The 19,750-nt window shown below is 35.9% G+C and overlaps 1 protein-coding gene across 10 annotated transcripts in view; it reads right to left on the reverse strand.

Moving 5' to 3' along the window:
• adgrb2 (adhesion G protein-coupled receptor B2) overlaps positions 1-19,750 on the reverse strand; it is a 522,385-nt gene that overhangs the window by 43,613 nt on the left and 459,022 nt on the right. For 9 of the 10 annotated variants that reach the window (XM_049475339.1, XM_022683130.2, XM_049475336.1 and 6 more), the window contains 4 exons: positions 17,926-18,097; positions 8,516-8,608; positions 678-717; positions 369-383 (listed from right to left, as the gene is read on the reverse strand). In XM_049475339.1, coding sequence (XP_049331296.1) covers positions 369-383; positions 678-717; positions 8,516-8,608; positions 17,926-18,097 — 320 coding nt within the window. The remainder of the gene's footprint in view (positions 1-368; positions 384-677; positions 718-8,515; positions 8,609-17,925; positions 18,098-19,750) is intronic. The other variant, XM_049475334.1, reaches the window with a different exon arrangement.

The following is a 19,750-nucleotide window of genomic DNA, read 5'->3' on the forward strand; positions in this document are numbered from 1 at the left end:
ACTGTGATTAAAAACCAGGGTTACTCCGCCAAACATATTGATTTCTGGACTCTAAAGCTCTTAACTTTTTAACTTTTTTTTGTTATTTCAGCCATTTCTCATTTTCTGCAAGTAAATGCTTCGACAAATAACAATACAAAAATGTCAATATTTTTATTTGGAATTTGGGAGAAATTGTGTCCGTAGTTGCATAGAATAAAACAACAATGTTAATTTTTCTCACACATATACCTAAAAATAGTTAAAATCAGAGAAACTGATTCAGAAACTGAAGTGGTCTCTTATTATTTTTTTATTTTGTTTTCCAGAGCTGTGTTTCAAATGGAATGCAAAAACAAAGAAGTACTTTTGCTTAAAGTGAGACTTACATGGATGTCCTCTCTCTGCAATGAAGGAAAGACAACAGTGTGTAAGGTTAACGTTATATATATATATATATATATATATATATATATATATATATATATATATATATATATATATATATATATATATATATATATATATATATCACAACAGTAAATCACTATAACCACAGGGTTAGAGTCAGAGAAACATGAAAGAACAGATGATCAGACTTTAGAGGAACGGACAGGGGGAGCGTCAGACTGGCAGAGATAGAGAGGAGTAATGACAGAGAGAGGAAAAGAAGGACTGAAACACTTAGAAATACTTGCCTGTTTGACAGGCCAGGTCCACGTCTTTCTCGAAGTCGGTCTGCGTGGGAGAGCAGCAGAGCAGAGGGTGGATTAATACAGCTTAAGAGGCGTTTTCAACTCAACCAGCTACTGAATAAGAGTAACTGCTTAATGTGCGGGGGGGTTATGCTGGAACATGGCACAGGTTCTAACCCAGTTCTGCATAGGATGAGAGGTGAGTGGAGAGTGAAGAGACAGACGGCACAAGGGTGGGTGGAAGAACTTCGCCAAACAAAATGCTGCGTTTTATGTCCATGTAGTTTCGTCATGTAGTCTTTGACAGTACTGACCCAAACCGGTCTATCACAACACCTCTGCAACACCTCCATGATAAATAATAAACATGCTTTAGCTGTAGAGAGCGTATCGATATCTAGCTTGAATGGAGAGAACTTGTTGCTGCTGGAGAAAGTGTGTATCAGCCACTCAAACTCACACTGACATTTCAATTTAATGGGTTTATGATATGGACAAAAATGTGATCTGTGATAATGATGTTTAATAACCCAGATATCGATGCAAAAATCAATAAAGTAAGATCTAAACGTATATTAGTTGACTTATTAATAGTCCTTACTTGGCGTTGCTGCATTTTGTTTCAGATTAAGTAGTAGTTTGGTGAGTATGCTCACTATGGACCTGCTTTACTTTGTTTCCTGCTTTATTTTGCCCTGCTTTACATTGCTCTACCTCACTCTGCCTCCAGCCTAGTTATGTCACGTGATCACAGTCTGCAAATTGAAGAGCTCCCTCTGTTTCTGTATGTGGTGATGCAATTTGAGTTCCCTGTTATTCATGAACCATTTTTTTTTTCTTTTTTGAATCAGCATCGGAGTATACTGACACTCCTGCACCAGTTCAGGATTTAAAATAGACTGCAGTTGCTTTGGTTCATTCACTCAAACAGAGCTTATCTCCAGTAGTTTTTATAAGTTTTGTAATAAAATACATGGACTGCCCAAACTCAATGAAGACAGTCTGAGACTGAGATTTTTTTTTTGGTTTTGGAGAAGAGGATGGGTCTATTCATCAAATGAATAGTGAGTCTGGCTCTGGTTGCAAATTTTACACCATCATGGAGGTTTTTGACTGAATTTGTATAGAATGGAAGAGAATGGAAGCAATGGAGCCCATGCTTTTCTACAGTCATTGCTATATGCAGTAATTTTCAAACTTCTTACTTTCCTAAGGCCCTTCGGACATGATATCTTCAACAGCATGCCCTCTCTCATTCAATCCACATACTGCCATGATCTACATTATCAACAGGAAGGCCAGTAGCTCAGCAAGCTTAGTAAGTATGCCAACTTGGGTATGGTTGAGGGGTCAAATGCCAAATCTGCCTGGGCATCCCTCATTAAGCCCTTAAGCATGGTGTTTAAGCGCACACTGGGTCTAAGGTGCAGCTTCTTGACTTCTATTGCAAGTGTTTAAATAAACACTAGCTAACATTTGGCCTTTTAAACTCAGTCAATCTAAATATCATATCTTATAAATTTCATAACTTTAACTCTACAATGAACAATAACTTATAATAACTAAATAAGAATAAAACAAAAAGTGGTAACACTTTCTATGAATGTCATCTCTATAAGACTCTATGAACATATTCATAACACATTATAATGGATTCATAAGGCATTATAAACATGGCTATACATATTTATAAAACTCTATAATTCGTCATAGCCATGTTTATTATGCATCATGAACTGTGATTATAATGCATTAATAGCTGTGTTTATAACATGTTATACGTCAATACCAAGAAACTCAGTCCCAGCTTGTAGACTTGTATCATGTCTAAAACAGCTTATAAACACACCCTCAGTAATCCTATAAATATATTTTTAACCACTCATGAATTATACTTGTCTTGAATATAATGTTAGTTATAGTCAATTATAATGTATTATAACAGTTTTTGTGCGCTCTGTCAAGTAAAGTGACAGACTTTGATTGTGGGACTAGATTTTTAATGATAGATATAAACTATTTTAACATGTATATCTTAAGCATAGCTTATAATGTATTATGATCACAAGTCATAATGCTTAATAAACATGGCTATAGAGGATTATGCATTTTTATAAATATGTATAGCCTTGTTTATAATGCCTTATGAATGCATTATAATATATTATGAATGTAGTTATAGAGTCTAATAAAGATGATATTCATAGAAAGTGTTACCCAAAAAGTTATTGCACCAACTCTGTACTTATCATTAAAATGCAAGTGGTGAATTCAAATCACGTAAACATATTAAATAATTAAATAATAAAAATAAAAGAGCTGTGGTTTTATTCTGACAGTGACTATACCTAACACTGTCTGTGTAGCAGCACATGAACACAGTGTGAATGATGAAGGTCTCTACATGGCTGTGGAGGACATTTAAATAGCACGATTTGCTTAGACACGAGTGTACTCTGCATGCAACATTGTCCACAAAACTGACTGTAGGTTTTTATTAAATTCAATTTGTCAGCTATTTCAAAAGCTGCCGTGCTCAGAAGCTCGTAAATTGAGCTCAGCTTTGTTTGTCTGTGTTGCCTGTCTCTGGGAAATATCTGCTAATGAAATGAAGTGAAATAAATAGTGTGAATGGTTTAGGAATAGGAGTTCAAATGCATGTAGAATGATAAATAATAGACATATAGCATTGCTCAACTAAATCCATTCTTCTTGTTTGAAGTTTGGTGTAAAACTGTATCCTTAAACTCTAGAGCTAGAGATGTGGAGTCAGGTGACGCTTCCTAAAGCTACAATAAATAAACTCCAACGGGTGCAAAATGCAGCAGCGAGAATACTGACACATACAAAAAAACACAACCATATCAAACCAATTTTAACTGCCCTCCATTGCCTCTCTATTTCTTTTAGAATTAAGTTTGGTAACACTTTACTTGGATGGTCCATTTGATGACCTCGTTAATGCTCAACTGACATTCTACTAACATTCAACTGCATGTCTATTAAATGCAATTGAACTGATAAGTGAAAGTAAATGATTCTCTATTGAATCTAACCCTACATTCAACTCTTACCCAAACTCTAATCTTAACATTTTAGGATTGGGTTTAGGGTTAGATTTTAAGCTTAGGTTAAGGTTAGGGTAAGGGTTAGGTGTAGGGTTAGATTTTAAGGTTAATTCATGGTTAAGGTTAGGGTTAGGTGTAGGTATAGGTTCTATTTTGAATAATTTACATTCAACATAGGGTTAAGTTACATTGAATGGACATTCAATTCAGTGTTAGTTGAATTTCAGTTGAGCATCAACAAGGCCATAAAATGGACCATCCAAGTAAAGTGTTACCTTAAGTTTAAGATTTTATTACTAGTCTATAAATCGAGTAAAGGTTTAGCACCTTTATACATCTCTGAAATGCTGATTGAATATGTTCCAAATTGTGTGTTAAGATCATCAACTGATGAACAAACTCCCCCAGATCCTCTGTATGAAACTCAAAAAGAGTGGAGAAGCGGCTTTCTGTTTTTATGCACTAAAAACTACCGATAAATATTCGTCAAGCAACCTCTGTTACTCTTTTTAAAGAAAAAGCTAAACACATATATTTTTACATTAGCTTTTAATCAGCATTTATTTAGACCCTCCTTATTAACTGTTTTATTATTTGGTCCTGATTTTATTTTTATCCTATTATTATCTTATTTTTTTTGTCTAGCTTTTAATTAGATCTTATTTGGTCTAGACCTCTCTGGTTTTGATTGCATTTTTATTCTATCATAATCATAATATGTTTTTCAGTATTATATTTTATTAATGTTCATTTTAATTTACATTTTGTTTTATCTCTATCTCGCTTGTTGTGCTTGCTTGCTTGTGTGCTATTTCTTACTCTCTTTTTCCCTAGGTAAAGCACTTTCAACTGCCTTTTTTTGTATGAAAGGTGCTATATAAAAATGTTTATTATTATTAATATTAATATTAATATTAATATTATTAGAAGAGTTTCTTAGTTATTTTAGTCCTGTCTGAATGAGCCACGTCAGTCATTTTTATGAACTGCATGCTCCTACATCAATAAAGTTTCTGGCGCATTTTTCCTTCTGTAGAATTAGCTGTAAAAATAACCTTAGGTTATATTAATCCCATGCAAATTTATGGGAGGGTAAATATTTCATCACATTCAGTTTTGCATCTAGTATGGAGGCTTTTCACTTCATTGTGAATGGCACAGATGCCCTGGTTCCTCCATGTCCCAGGTATTGTGTAATAAGTCAGACAGCTTAAGGCAAGTCATTGTGTAGCATCGCCAAACACTGTAAAATGTTTATTAAAATTTCACCATTACTATAAAGGCCTCAGAATGCTTTTTACAGAAACAGAGACGACATTGGCTTCAGTGACCAATGTGATGTAATTGTGGACAAAAATAACAGCAGAAATTGCACTGGGGCTTTGTTTGCAAAGTCGTGCACACAGAATCTGGCCCGATTGCTTTTCAATTTAGTTTTGCAGGTAGTATGCTGATGCCTTAAGTGTTTTATATGATGGGTAGCATCCCCAAACACTTTGTAATAGTGTAATCATAGAGTAATGTTGAAGGTTGTTTTGTTGTTTTTGGAGGTGAGAGTAGTGAATAAATCGAGTAGCCACTCCCATCTCATTTATGTTGAGATTGCTTATCTGTCATTTACAGCTCTGGAAAAAAAAAAAATTAAGAGACCACCTCAGTTTCTGAATCAGTTTCTCTGATTTCGCTATTTATACTGTAGGTATATGTTTGAGTCAAATGAACATTGTAGTTTTATTCTATAAACTACGGACAACATTTCTCCCAAATTCCAAATAAAAATACTGTCATTTAGAGCATTTATTTGCAGAAAATGAGAAATGGCTGAAATAACAAAAAACAAAGTTCATATTCATAAAGTTATAAGAATTCAGAAATCAATATTTGGTGAAATATCCCTGATTTGTAATCACTATTTTAATGCATCTTGGCATGTTCTCATCCATCAGTCTTACACACTGCTTTTGGATAGACTTATGCCCCTACTGGTGCAACAAATTCAAGCAGTTGAGTCCAGCTTGGTTTGATGGCTTGTGATCATCCCTTTCCTTATGGATTATATTTCAGAGTTTTTTTTTTTTTATTAAAATCAAAGAAACTCAACCTTTTTTTAAGTGGACTCTTATTTTTTTCCCCCAGAGCTGTATTTTAAAGGCTTCCTGTAGATAAATTGCAATACTCCACCTCCCTATGTACAATTAACCACATCTGAGCAGGGCTTGTATCAGTTAATGTTATTAGTTATGAAAACTATTTGGTGCTTAATACTGCATTATCATTTACGACAACAACAAAAAAAACTCAGGAAAATGCTCATTTAATTTTGCTGCAGCCTAACAAAATCGTCTTTTAGTGTGAGTGTGAGAGAATAGGAACCAAACAAACCATATATTCCAGCATTTAGTAGCATGCATTCACAGGAAAAACTAATCTCCACTTGTAATATTACACTAAATGAACTTGAAGTAAAACCTGCTGACAGCAAGCTACTTATCTAATTAGCCATCTAATATGTTCACATTATGCTGTCAATTACACTCTAGTATTCACTACTACACTACAGCTGCTACTACAGCACACACACAAACACAGCAGCAGAGGCAGCAGCAGCCCTGCCGGCGTGCTGCAGACGTACGGCTGCCTGCATGAGCTCCAGGCCGGGGTTATGGCTGTGGTTGTGGTTGAGGAGGTGGGTGTGGTTGTGGTTAGGCCCGTGGCTGTGGTTGTGGCTGTGGTTATGGTTGTTGTAGGGCAGTGGCGGGTGTGCGTGGCAGGCTTGGTGGCAGCTTTGGATGCATGCTGGAGTGTATCTGAGCGAGCCTCGCTGATCCTGAGTGTACATGGGGCATCGCTGCCAGTCCAGAGGAGACAGAGAGCGAGAGAGACATGAGTTCACGAGGTCGAAAGAAAAGAGAGGACAGGAGAACAAAAGATGGACAAAACATGGAAGGAAAAATGAAGCAGAACTAATAACAAGAGAGAAGAAGAGAATGAAGTAAAGAAGTGGAAGTCAGGGGAAAAGAGAATGGAAAGTAGAAATGAAGAAAATTAAAAGGACAGCAGATGAGGTGAGAGAGGAATGGATAAGAAAAAAGTAATAAATAAAAAAAACAGAAGAGCAATGAATCAGATAGGAAAACTAAACATTAAGAATGAGAGAACATTAAGAAGGAGAGGAAAATAGATAAGAGAAGCCGAAAGATAAAAAAGATAAGACATATGGAAAAGAGAAATAAAAAGTGGTGAAAAATGAAAGTAGAAAAAAAAGAAAAAAGGAAGAGAGGAGAAATAATAAGAAAAGAAAAGAAAATCAGAGGAGCAGAGATGAGAGGCAAAAAATAAATAAATAAAATAAATAAAATAAAAAATAGGACATAAAGGACAAAAAGAGAAGAACAAAAGAAAGAAGTGCAGTAAATTGAGTAAAAAAAACACAAAGGAAAGAAAATGGGATTTTGTAGGGGGGCATTTGCTAGTCTCTTTATCGATCACTGAAAAGGCCTATGAGACAAACTTACCTATTAGTTGCATTATAACTACTGATTGGCTTAACAGATTAAAAACTTTACACAGTTCTTTAGATCGAATGACATGGAAATGGTCGACACTGGCTTCTGTATATTGTAAAGAAAAACTGCATTGATTTTGTTGAATAATTGGAAAAGAATTTTTTCTAGACAAACTCTGGTACAAATTTTTACTGGTACAAATTCAAATTATAGATCGTTTTAACTCACATTTGAAATATGAGCAACAAAATATTTTACTAGTAATAACATCAGATATACCACTGTATAAAGTCATTCTTACTAGATTAATTGCCAGAACCAAATATTAATATAGTAATTATTATATAGTAAATTAAAAGTTATATGTTTTTAGTATACATTAAATTTCACCTGCTCTTGTCTATAACCACATTTTATAAGTAAAAAAAAAAAATCAGTTACAAATATATGGGGAAAAAAAATTGTACAATTTTGTGCAATTTAGTACAAATGTTAAGTCTAGACAACAGTAATGTAGTTTTGACTAAATGTAATGTAAAATCTGGGTATGATAGTTTTAGATCTCTATAATATAATTTTATATATCTGTAATTCAGGTTTTGAACAATAATAATAATAATAATAATAATAATAATAATAATAATAATAATAATAATAATAATAATAATAATAATAATAATAATAATAATAATAATAATAATAATGATAATAAAACTACACCTGAATTTACAATTTATACAAGTAAAAAGATGTAACTGGAAATTTTTACAAGTAAAATGTAATTATAGATAAGAGAAAGTGAAATTTCTTGTAAATCAATGGTAACATATCTAGCTAAAATTACGTTAAGGGTATGTGATCCGAGTCATGTGACTAGTCAGAATGGCTTTATTGATCTGTAGATCTGAAATTATTAATAGTAAAGATTTCACAGCTGTTTTTTTTTACTAGTAAAATCTACATTACAGAGATACCAAATTTGAAATTTAAAAGTTAAAACTGTATTAAGATCTGCATCACTGATGCCATTTTAGCCTATAATATCTTGCTATAAAAAATCAGCAAATCATGTATAATTTTCTCTCACTGTTAAAGCGTCAGGTATATAGGCAATGATAATTTGATTCAATGAAACAAATCAATAAAAAAAATCCTGTATAGTATTAACTACACTGAACTGCTACCGTGGAGATTACACAGTGGAGCCTGTAAGAGGGAGTCGTTGTACAGTTTTATGTGAGATGAGGTGGAATGAGATGTTATTCACCATGATCTGCACCTGGCCGTTCTTGCAGGAGTCTGGAGAGTTCTCGCTGTCATCTTTACAGCCGCCCATTCTGCAGCGTACTGCGTCCTGCACCTGAACAGGAGAGGAAGAGGGAGGGAGAGAAGCATTACACAACAAGGCATATTCCTGAAATGATATATTTTTTACTTTAGCTATAGGCCACCTCTTTCATCTGCCAGATTTTTTTATGACTAATGCGACATTAAAGTGATGCTAATATTAGACTGGAGGGCAGCTATTACACCTCTTATGTACAGTGTGTATGTTTGCATAATGTGCAAACTCACAAAAAAAAACAGGCACTCTTTATGATTCACATTCTTGTTTAAATGCAAATCAATATGTGCTTTTCCATAGTAAACATTCTTGTCCATTGGAACGACAGACAGCCCATATTATACACCATATACAATATACCACATTATACATATACCATATACCTTATTCTATAGACCACATACATGCGAAAAATAGCAGTATGTAAACAAACAAAAAAAAAAGATAATAATGTTGGATAAGTAGTTTTGGCACGCCCATCCTCAAAACTACTATTATACTCTTATAGTTATACTGTGCCACAAAGCTAAGAGACTTATACATCTTTAGTTCATGCTTGAATTGAATTAAATTAAATTGAATGAACTTTCTTTATTCCCAAGATTTTTTTTTTTGCAATTTACAGGGCAACATCACAGGAAATCATCACACAAAAAGAAAAAAAAAGCAATTAGTCCATGTCAATGTCCATGCTCATTTAGCAATCTGACTATAGCAACAAAAGTCCCTCTTGGTCAGTCCAACATCTAGGACAATGGTACCAATATGTAAAAGCAAAACAAAGTGCATGTAAAGGATCATTAATGATAAACGTCCTTTTTTCAGTGTTGTTTGTTTTTACAATACAATAAAAGATCTGAGTGGAGCGCAGAGCGAACCACTCAAATATTTGAGTGGATCTTTTATGTTCCAACACTTTTAGAACATGTCAAGTCAAGTCAAGTCAAATGTATTTTTAGAGCACATTTAAAAACCACAAGGGCCAACCAAAGTACTGTACAATACAGAAGTACAAACAAGAATAGTGTCAGCAAACAAGACTCAGATTATCCCTGGACATACAGATAATTCATTAGGACTTACTGAAAACATTGAAAGACCTGACAGTACAAGTACATTTTTTAATTACACTTAAAAACCTTAGAAAACACATGCATTGCTGGCCTTTTTTAAAATGGCTTCTGTGTTGCCCTCAAATTTACATTTCTAGTCAAAGACTGTCCCCAAGTACTACCTCTCATTACTGCTTGTACGTTTTTTGTGTTATGTAAGTATTAGCATACAAGGGGGGAACTTAGAGAAATCAATAATCATCTCCTTAGTTTTTTTTTTTTAAACAATTATCAATGTTAATATGAATAAGAACACTTTGCCAAGGACCACAATGTTCAAAGCAGTGTAGACACTCTGGACCACTTACTGTAGATATGGTCAAATTACTAATTAAAAGTAATTATATGTATTAATTACTGCTATAAATGATGTCTGTCCAAAATGGCCATTTGGGTTTTCTTATAATATTATACTGGGGTTTTGTTGCTCCCAGAAGAGCTACTTTTGCTGTTTTGCATTCCAATTTGGTTTGGACGAAAGAAAAAAAAAAGAGAGAGGAAATCATGATTCAGGTTATTATTTATTTATTTAAATGTTATTATTGCTGGAGGACAAGGCCTGTGTGTGGGGCTGCTCTAGAGCATCCTGTTCTATTGCTGTGGAGATTACACGAGCTGTGTGTGTGTGTGTGTGTGTGTAGCTAAAAACCTGGTTCAGCAGTGGTTGCAGCACCTTAGAGTAGTTAAATTCTCTAATTAGTAGGGCTGTCTTAAGACTTTTAGATAGACTGCAACTTGAGGATGAATAACAAAGAGGCGTCTTCTTACCCAGAGTGATTCAGTAATTTAAGATGCGAGCTACAAATAAGGCTCAGTGTTCTCATTAGTGTTTGCAGAATCAAGGAGACTGCAAGATCCTACTCAGCACAAAAGAGCAGCGCTGCTGCTTTTAGGTCTTAACAAGACTTCCCACAGAAACAGACAGTGCACAATGTCTTTCCAATTAATCTACATCTATTCTATTGTACTACATCTGAAAAAACACAAGCACGTGGCCCAAATAGTAAGAAAAGAACGTATATTGCACAGTCTTTCTCTCTGATACGTGAATGTAATTGCTCCTTGTGTACTTCCAGCAGGCCACCAACCCCTTTTTGTTCTCCAGGCGCAATCTCCTAATTATGTCTGATCAGAATATTTTCATTACACATTGTTTATTACACCCCGTTTTCATTTCACAGACTGTCCTTGTTATAGGTCCACCAGGACATCACAGCAGAACGCTCTGTTATATCTTCAGCTCTGGAATAAAGAGAGGGAACTAAAGGGCAGACAGGAGCACGGTAACAATACTTTTCATTGCTCTGCTTATCACCAGCACTGGGAGGGTAATATAATAAAAATAATGAAACATTATACATTTATGTTATGCATAGCAACAGATTCAGAACAACCATCATTAAAAAAAAAAAAAAAAACTTAGATGATATAAGTTTATATGCTTGAGGTGAGTGACAAACTATTCACAGAGTCAGTGGTGGTAACTGTATGTGTTTACATTCAGTGTACCTTATAAAGCAGGACACCTGAGGACACGCCAAACTTTATCAACTGCGAGTTAGCAATAGGCTGTTTCCATTGAAAAATAAAGGTTTTGGCAAGTAGTCTGTCCAGATTCTTTGAACTTTGAAACTGACAGAGTGTATACTTCATAGTGCTTTAAATAAAACGCATTAAACAATGTAAAGGACCCTATAACAAGACAGAGCACTCAAATGATTCTCGATTTTTTGAGGTTTTATACAGAAAAAAAGAACTTTGCTACTGTTGGAAAAGTAAGGTAAAACCCTGGAATCCAGTTAATATATTCTATATGTTTTTATATATGTTAATATACAGCAAACATATTATTAAATGTACAACTTATAGTATATTATCAACGTTTTAGGACTGTGTTTTACAAATTCATTTAGAATTTAAGTTTACCTATTGAAATCTTATTCATTTGACGAATAAATGTCCTTGAAAAAGTTGCAATAATGCAATTTCATTCTATTCAACATAATGCAAAATGGTACCATTGTGGTATTTGATTATGCAGCATACCCAAACTTTTGCTTTAGGGCCTTTTACTTTTTGAAAATGGTAAAACAAGGCACTTTTACTTGAGTTATTAATAGCAACAGATATTTAGAGGCAGAGTGTCCAAGCATTTATATGCATTTAAATGCAGGGTGTCCACAAAGCCATCAGATTATACTTCTACATCGTCGCTGTCCAAGGAAAAAACAGTATCTTTTTTTTTTTATATATATATTTTTAGTTTCCTACAAAATTTGAACAGACAAACTGTCCCTTACTCTGTGCCAAAATTTCCTGATGAGTGGACCAATAGAAATACTTAAAAATTACCTGAAATAAACTCTTCTTACATTGACCTCCATTGAAAGTTTAGAAGGTTTTTCCTCTCTGCTGTAAAGTTGCTGTTTTGGAGATATTTGTTTTCATTGGACAGCATGATATACACTGAAAAATTTAAATCATGAGACAGCAGTATGTAGGTTGATTATGAAACGTTCATGAAACTTCAGAGGTCAGTTTTGGAATGGGTGTTTTTTTGTGTTTGTGTTGAGTGGTTCACTCTCCTGGTGTTGGTGTAGAGGGTGGATAAGGGTCTCTATCTGTGGGTCACCATTATTAGAGAAATCCAGTGCTTATTGGAGCTATTCCCGTCTCTCCCTGTGTTTAAATAAAGTTACAAATTAGCCATGGGACTATGGCTTGGCCACCCTCGTTACTCCACCCCTGGTGACCCTGAAATATTAATTAATGGCTGTTCATGACTGCACAACAGTGCAATGGTTAAGCTTATAAGGGGATATCAGTGGTGCAGTAGTGATATTCTAATTCTGGGTGAGGACTGAAAGTGGGTGCTAGATAAATCGGGCTCTGCATTTCTAAAATGTCATGTGTGTAATGGGAATGCGACACAGAAGGCATTACCGCCCACAGTGGACACCTTAGTGGGCCCTATTTTAGCAATCTATAGCACACTGGTCAATTGCGGTTCCCACAGCTTGATTTAGGGGCCTGTCGTTGTGATTTTGGTATCGTGAGGGCACAAAAAATACACCTTGCAGAGCTCGAAGCACACAAAAGGAATGTGCTTTATTTCTTAATTAATCATGAGTTGTGTTTTGGGCGTAACTTGAAATAAACCAATAAATCAGTGTGTTAATTGTCATTACCCTTTAAGATCCGGGTTTGCTCTCACTTTGGCACGTTTTTATCTTAACAGCGCGATGCTTTGTGCGTCTCAGCAGAGGATACTGACCTGCACGTTTACGCTGTGAAGGTACGTCAGCAGCTCATTTAAGGGAACAGCAATGTTATTCTATTCTTTATTCTGTTTATTGTTGGCGTGTGTGTGTGTATAATGAGCGGGGGTGTACACATGCTGGGCTTGCGCACCTGTAGGAATGGACTCTGAAGATTAACTGTTGTCTAGGCTCATTTCAGTTAGTGGAGCACCTGTGTTTTCCTCTGCCAAGAGAGCAACATGCCAGAAACTTACCTGAACACACCTCACTTCCAGACCACCACGCCCATCAATGTAGATTTATTTCTGAACTCCGAAGCTATTTTAATAGTGGGGTTCAAGGCGTGAAAACAGACTGCTGATGGGGTGTAAGGTAGCAAAGAGCATCAGAAGATTATTCCCAGTAGCTTCTAGTTTGAAAAGTCCATGTGAACATACAAAAGACTCTACATTCAATAGAGGATGCCCTACACACACTTCCAGCAGGTCAGTGCATGGCTTGTTATCTTAATATTTGTATTTCTATACATTGTTATGTCTGTGCATTTTTCCATTTTTTTTTTAGTTTGATTTGATTTTAATTCATTTTTCACATTTCCTATTATAGTATCTCATCTCATGATGAAAAACATTACCCACATTAACTACATTTAAGATCAATGCTCTTGGCTAAGATATTGTTTCTGCAGTGTAAAGGCCTCCTACATACAGTCTGAATGTGTTTTATCTCTTACACTGTGAATGTACATTCATTATCTAGCATTTAGGAAATCTGTTCTTTCACACTTAACTGAGCATGGGTTGTCGTGCAGCGGCGCTATTCACTGACTGCAGCAAAACTGCGCACAAACACACAAGCCCTCAGAAAAGCCAGACACAAACACACACAAACATGCGCTCAGATTAGTATGTGGAGGAAACACTGGCCTATCCTGCCAGAGAAAGGTGGTATCACTCACTGATTCAGCTTCAGCATTTGGTATGATTGCCTATTCAGTCGGAGCTCTGAGCATGTAGGCTGAATACCCAATGGCATGTTTTGAAGTGTATCTCTCTCTCTTTCTCTCACTCACTCCCTCTGTCTATCTCTCTGTCTCTCTCACTTCCTCTCTCACGCTCTCCAAACGGCAGCATTTCACAGCACCCCTCCCTCCCTCCCTCCCTCCCTCTCTCATCCTCTGTGCTAATTGCCATTGCTCTCTCTCCTTTGTTGATCTGCCACTTAACTGTGTGTTATTCACACATCAAGCCAGGCGGGCTGTGTATGATTCTGCGGCACTTGCTAGGCTGCGCTCCGTTCTCTTGTTATGCTAAAGCTATTAGGGATTACATCAAATCCTTGGGAGGGATTTTCATATATTTACTAAAATAATTCCAGGATTTATTTTATTCTAATCCCCCAGTTTTTGATATTGATTTAACATATAAGGCCTAGCGACTTAGCACTTCTATTTCCCCTCCGCAACTAAATCTCTATTTTGTGATTTGTCTGATATGTGAAATTCAACTTTGCGGGCGCCGGGGGAATTGGATCAAAGGCTGCTGCATCGTGGGCAAGGCCACACTGAAGGTGGTTTCGTGGGGAAATCTATGAAAGGAAGCCTCCGCTGTCTGAATCAATTATTATTCATCAATCCTTACAATCAGCAATCCTTATAATCGGCTTAATTCCTGGTTTAGCTAAGCAACAAAGGGCACATTTAAAGCTGCTACTGGTATGCCATTACAACCAAAGTATTCATGTATATCAGCAGTAATTAGAGTGCCTATTAAAAGGTTTTCACCTCCTTGGATATTTTATCCTTTTATTGCATTTAGACATGGAATTATGGTCAATTTAATTTGGCTTTTTTGAGAAGAATGTACAGTTTAAACAGATTTGTAACATTTAAATCATAGCAAATGTAAAACAAACTTCAGAAATAAAGTGACTTCATAAATAGTCACCTTGTTTGAAGTGGCAGTCCGTATTATTTTGTTTCTAAACTGAAAGCAGAAGCATTTCTGAGTGGAGAAGAGATAAAATATTGTGTTAAATGGTACCAGTGTGCTGGAACGGCCAATCCCTGCAAAGCCTGATATATTCATTTTAAAAACTGGGGTCTTGGGTCGCTTTTCACAGGAGTTCTTCATGTCTTTACATCTTTACGTACTTACGTCACATGTACAGCCTCTGTACTGAACGCGAGCGGCTGGTGGAGCAATGGAGACTTCAGAAGGGGAACTCAGACGTCCATAGCTCCTTCATTTACACTGACAAATCGGACAATTGTATATAATAACTCTCTTACTTCCTCTGAAGACATTTCCCTTAGCATTTTCTGTCTGAACATGCTCTCTCTCTCTCTCTCGCTCTCTCTCTGACTGAACATAATTTGGAATCGGATTCATCTGCTCTGAAAGGAGACCGCATCACACCTGCCCAGTTTAAAATTATTCTTCCGCATTCTCACCAGAGAGGGCCCTAAATCCTCCAAATCCCAAAACCTAGGGACATCAGCTTTAAAGTCACAACTATAACTTTACTCCATTCTGCTTTCTAAAATCTTTGCTAAAGCTCTGTCAGGTTGCACCAATTGACTGGACCACTTTTAAGAGGGTCTGTCACTTTAAAGAAGGTTATGCAATCACTTATTTCACTTTTTTTTAATATTGTTTTTATTTAATTGATATTACTTCGTAGAAATATGTTTTTCCTGTAGTAATAAATATTTATCAATTTTCTATAAACAATAAAGTGGGAAAAGATCCAAGGGGGTAGATTACAGTTAAATGTATATTGGTGGTCTTTAGTATTGTTGAAAGGTTTATAAGCTCCTGGGTAGCTCCCAGCATACTAGGTATAACTACTTTTCTCTTTGCTGGGGTTAATTGGCAGGTTTATTTTGTTTGGGTGGGATGTATGGGGGTTTATTTGTGTTCATTTGTGTTCATGTAATACAGTTGTGGAGGTTTCACTAGTAAAGCACGGCTAACTCTTCTGGTGTTGGTGTAGAGGGTGGATAAGGGTCTCTACCAGTGGGCCACCATTTTTTTTTAAAGAAAGTCAATGCTCAATGGAGTTGAATAATGGCTATGGTACTATGGCGTTGCCTCATTACTTTCCCCCTGCTGACCCTACAATATTAATGAATAGGCAATCATGACTGTGCAACTGTAAAAAGTGCTGCAGTGTTTTTCTTATTTTGGTGCATTTTCGTTATTTGCATTAGCTCTTTTAGCTAAGTTGTTCTGGGCTTATAAATACACTGAACACACTGATGTCCTTGGCTTCTGAAAGATGAAAAAAAATAAAGAGTTGTATTGTGCTGTGCACCAGCCTGCAGCACATGAGCAGACTGGAACTAGCTCTTTAATTAAAATTAATGAAGACAAAACACCGTCAATGACCAATAACCTTGGGAATTATTGATATCCTTTTATACACAGACTAATGTCATAATTTCTCCACATGTTCCCAATATGCTTGGAGGACAGCAAATAGTTTGCTTCCTGTTTTCATGTGGTGAAGGCTTTATTTTAGGTAGGTAATTCTACGTACGCGCATCATTATGGTAAAAACAAAAACAGGAACCCTAAAGGCTAAAAATAACTTGAGGCAGAGTTATTCTGGTTTAAATCAATCAGCTTGATCAAATTAATAGCCCAAAAAACAAACATAGTGCATAGAGGATAGATGCTCATATTGCCATTCACATTCATTTGATGTCCACTAGAAAACAGCAATTTACTGTCAGTGTTTAGTGTAGAGTTTTGGGAAAAAGCAGACTTTTAGGAACACATAAGGAATCATGTAATGCTAAATAAATGAAAATACTTTGTAAACCCATTTATGTGGGCTTTTCTCTGGGGTGTTGTTAACTTCGATAAGCTTATTCTATCCTAGGAAACTCTTGGTGTTCCTTTCCTTGGACGGTCCTGATGAGAGCCAGTTTCACCATAATACTTTTGTTGGTCTTTGCGACTTTGGATTCTTGCAATTTTCAGATTGACTGACCTTAACTTTTTAAAATAATTTCCTTTTTTTACTTAGTGAAGTAGTTCTTGCCGTAAAATGGATTCGATCATTACTCAAATAGGGCTATTCACTGTATACGAACTCTAGCTCTTCACAACTTCACAACTGATGCTCTTAAATACAATATTAGGACAATAAATTCATACTGTATAATTAACTCTTGACAAGTTCAGCACAGCTGTTAACTAAAAGCTGAACATTCTAGGTGACTTTTCCTCATAAAGCTGACTGAAAAAATGCCAATATGTGCAAGATATGCCTACTTTGAAGAATCTAATATATTAATGTATTCTGGTTGGTTTAACACTTTTTTCTTAACTAAATAATTCCACATGCTTTTCTTTATAGTTTGAATGGTTTTAGTATTGATCTACAATGTAGAAAATTATGAAACAATGAAAAAAAGCAAATAGAAAATAATTTTGTTTGTTATAAGTTTCATCTTTGCTCTTTATTAAGGTGTATTATGTAAAAGCAAAAATGCACAGATAAGGTTCTGGCCAGTGATGCTGCATCACTTGCACAGAGTAGCAGCACTGAGTTGTTTTATGCCTCTAGTGAGGTTTTCCACTTACGGAAATCGAAAGCTAAGCTGTAAAAACAGCGCAGGTCAATACACTGTTCACTTTTCAGGTAACGCATTGTCTTCTTTACACACATAAGCTCTCACAGGAATTGTACTTACTTAGACTCCTAAATAACAGAATACTGCATCTGTAATTACCAACAGATCCAGTTCAAATGTGTCCAGTCCTTATGGATGATTTATGATGAGTATGATTGACTTTCACAATAATAAATTATTACTAATTTGTATATATAAGCGAAAATCCCTTTTAATTCAGCACTCCTTATTGTCCTCATCAGCAACCCAACTGGAATCAGGATTATGCTTGTGTGAATTATATGAATTACATTTAATGAAGAACATCAGTTCACTGACCTCTCGGCGCATGGCACAGTGCACAGTGATGATGACGAAGCCCTGGACTGAGTCGAAGACAGCGAAGAGCACCTGGAAGAGCGTGGAGCGGCGGTCCGTGATGGCTAATACTGCTGACATCCACGTGAGCGCCAGCAGGGGGAGCACCACGCACGAGCTCCATAAAGACGCCCTGTACACACACACACACACACACACACACACACACACACACACAGCATGACCACTTACAGACCGCCTACAGAGTCACTCAGCCGCACATTAGCACATACTTTACTATCAAAGGCTGTGAACTGTTACAACAGTGGTGCAAAATGCACTGATGACTGGCAAGTGGACGCTCACAGAAACACACTCGAAGACTAGGTACACACATCAGTTACTCACAACAGAACAAACATATTTTTTGGTATTTTTTGCTCTCTTTTACACACACGCGCACACACACACACACACACACACACACATATATTAACATCATAAGACATTCATTAATGGGAAGCTTTGGAGCCAACAGTATATGCTGGTGGATTAGGTTAAGGTGTATTAAATATAAAGTAAACATATAGATGATAATGTTAGCTTTAAATTTCTCAAATGTCCAACAGTGGCAGCTTTGTGAACTTGGGCATCGAACCCACAACCATGTCATCAATAACCCAGTGTCAAAAATCCATTAAGAGCCCAAAAGTGGAAGATTAGAAGCCATTTGTACTGAACCCACAACATTGTTTTAACCACTGAGCCATTACTGTCCAATACAGCATTGGTTAAATGTGCTAATAATACATTGTTACACAGTAACTAATTCATAAAGAGGACTTAAATTAAGTGGTCCAGTGGGCTAAGCACTGCCACTATGATCGGTGGGAAATCGCTGGTTTAAATCCCATTCATGCAGCTCGCCATCAGTTGCCGGAGCCCTGAGAGAGCACAATTGGCCTTGCTCTCTGTGGGTGGGTAGATGGCACTCTCTCCTCACTCATCACTCCAAAGGGTGATGTCGCTCAGCACAAGGCATTTGTGAGCTGATGTATCGGAACCCAATCGCTGCGCTTTCCTCCGAGCGTGCTGTGATGCTACTCAGCAATGCTGCATCAGGATAATTTTAAAAGTTAAAAAGTTAAAAGCAGTTCACATGAGGATCACGGAGGAAGCATGTACTAGTCTTCAATCTCCTGGTGTTGGGGCATCACTAGTGATGAGGGGAGTCTCAATGAGTGGATTGGGTAATTGGCTTTGTAAATTAGGGAGAAAATGGAAAAAAAAAAAAAAAAAAAAAAAAAAAATATATATATATATATATATATATATATATATATATATATATATATATATATATATATATATATATATATATAAAGTAACAATATTTAAGTAGGGAGACCACAAAACTGCATAAGTTTCAGGGCATGTAGATGTAGATCCCATTGCAATATACAAATAAAAAGCAAAGGATGCGCAACAAATCTTTAATCTGACTTTTAGAAGTGGAATAGAGTTCTATATGCGTTATAAATAAATGTGTTTTAGATAAAATTAGATAAAAAGTAGATCACATAGCAAAAACCCAATTTAAGTTAACACGGACATGGTAGTTTAGGTTTGTTTATAGTTGCTAGATATGAATTGACAGTTTAAAATGCTATGCTAAAGAGATGGACATGACAATAAGCAATTTGTCCCTTAAAAATGAGTAATTTGCTCAATTAAAAATCTGGTGGTATTTTTTTTTTTAAAGAATCAAGGCCTAGTCATAGACTGCAGTTACCTTTCAATGTAAAAACTTCATACAAAATGGGGTGTAGTCCAATAATAGGTTTAG

This window comes from Astyanax mexicanus, chromosome 3 (assembly GCF_023375975.1).
Source record: "Astyanax mexicanus isolate ESR-SI-001 chromosome 3, AstMex3_surface, whole genome shotgun sequence".
Taxonomy (NCBI): Eukaryota; Metazoa; Chordata; class Actinopteri; order Characiformes; family Acestrorhamphidae; genus Astyanax; species Astyanax mexicanus.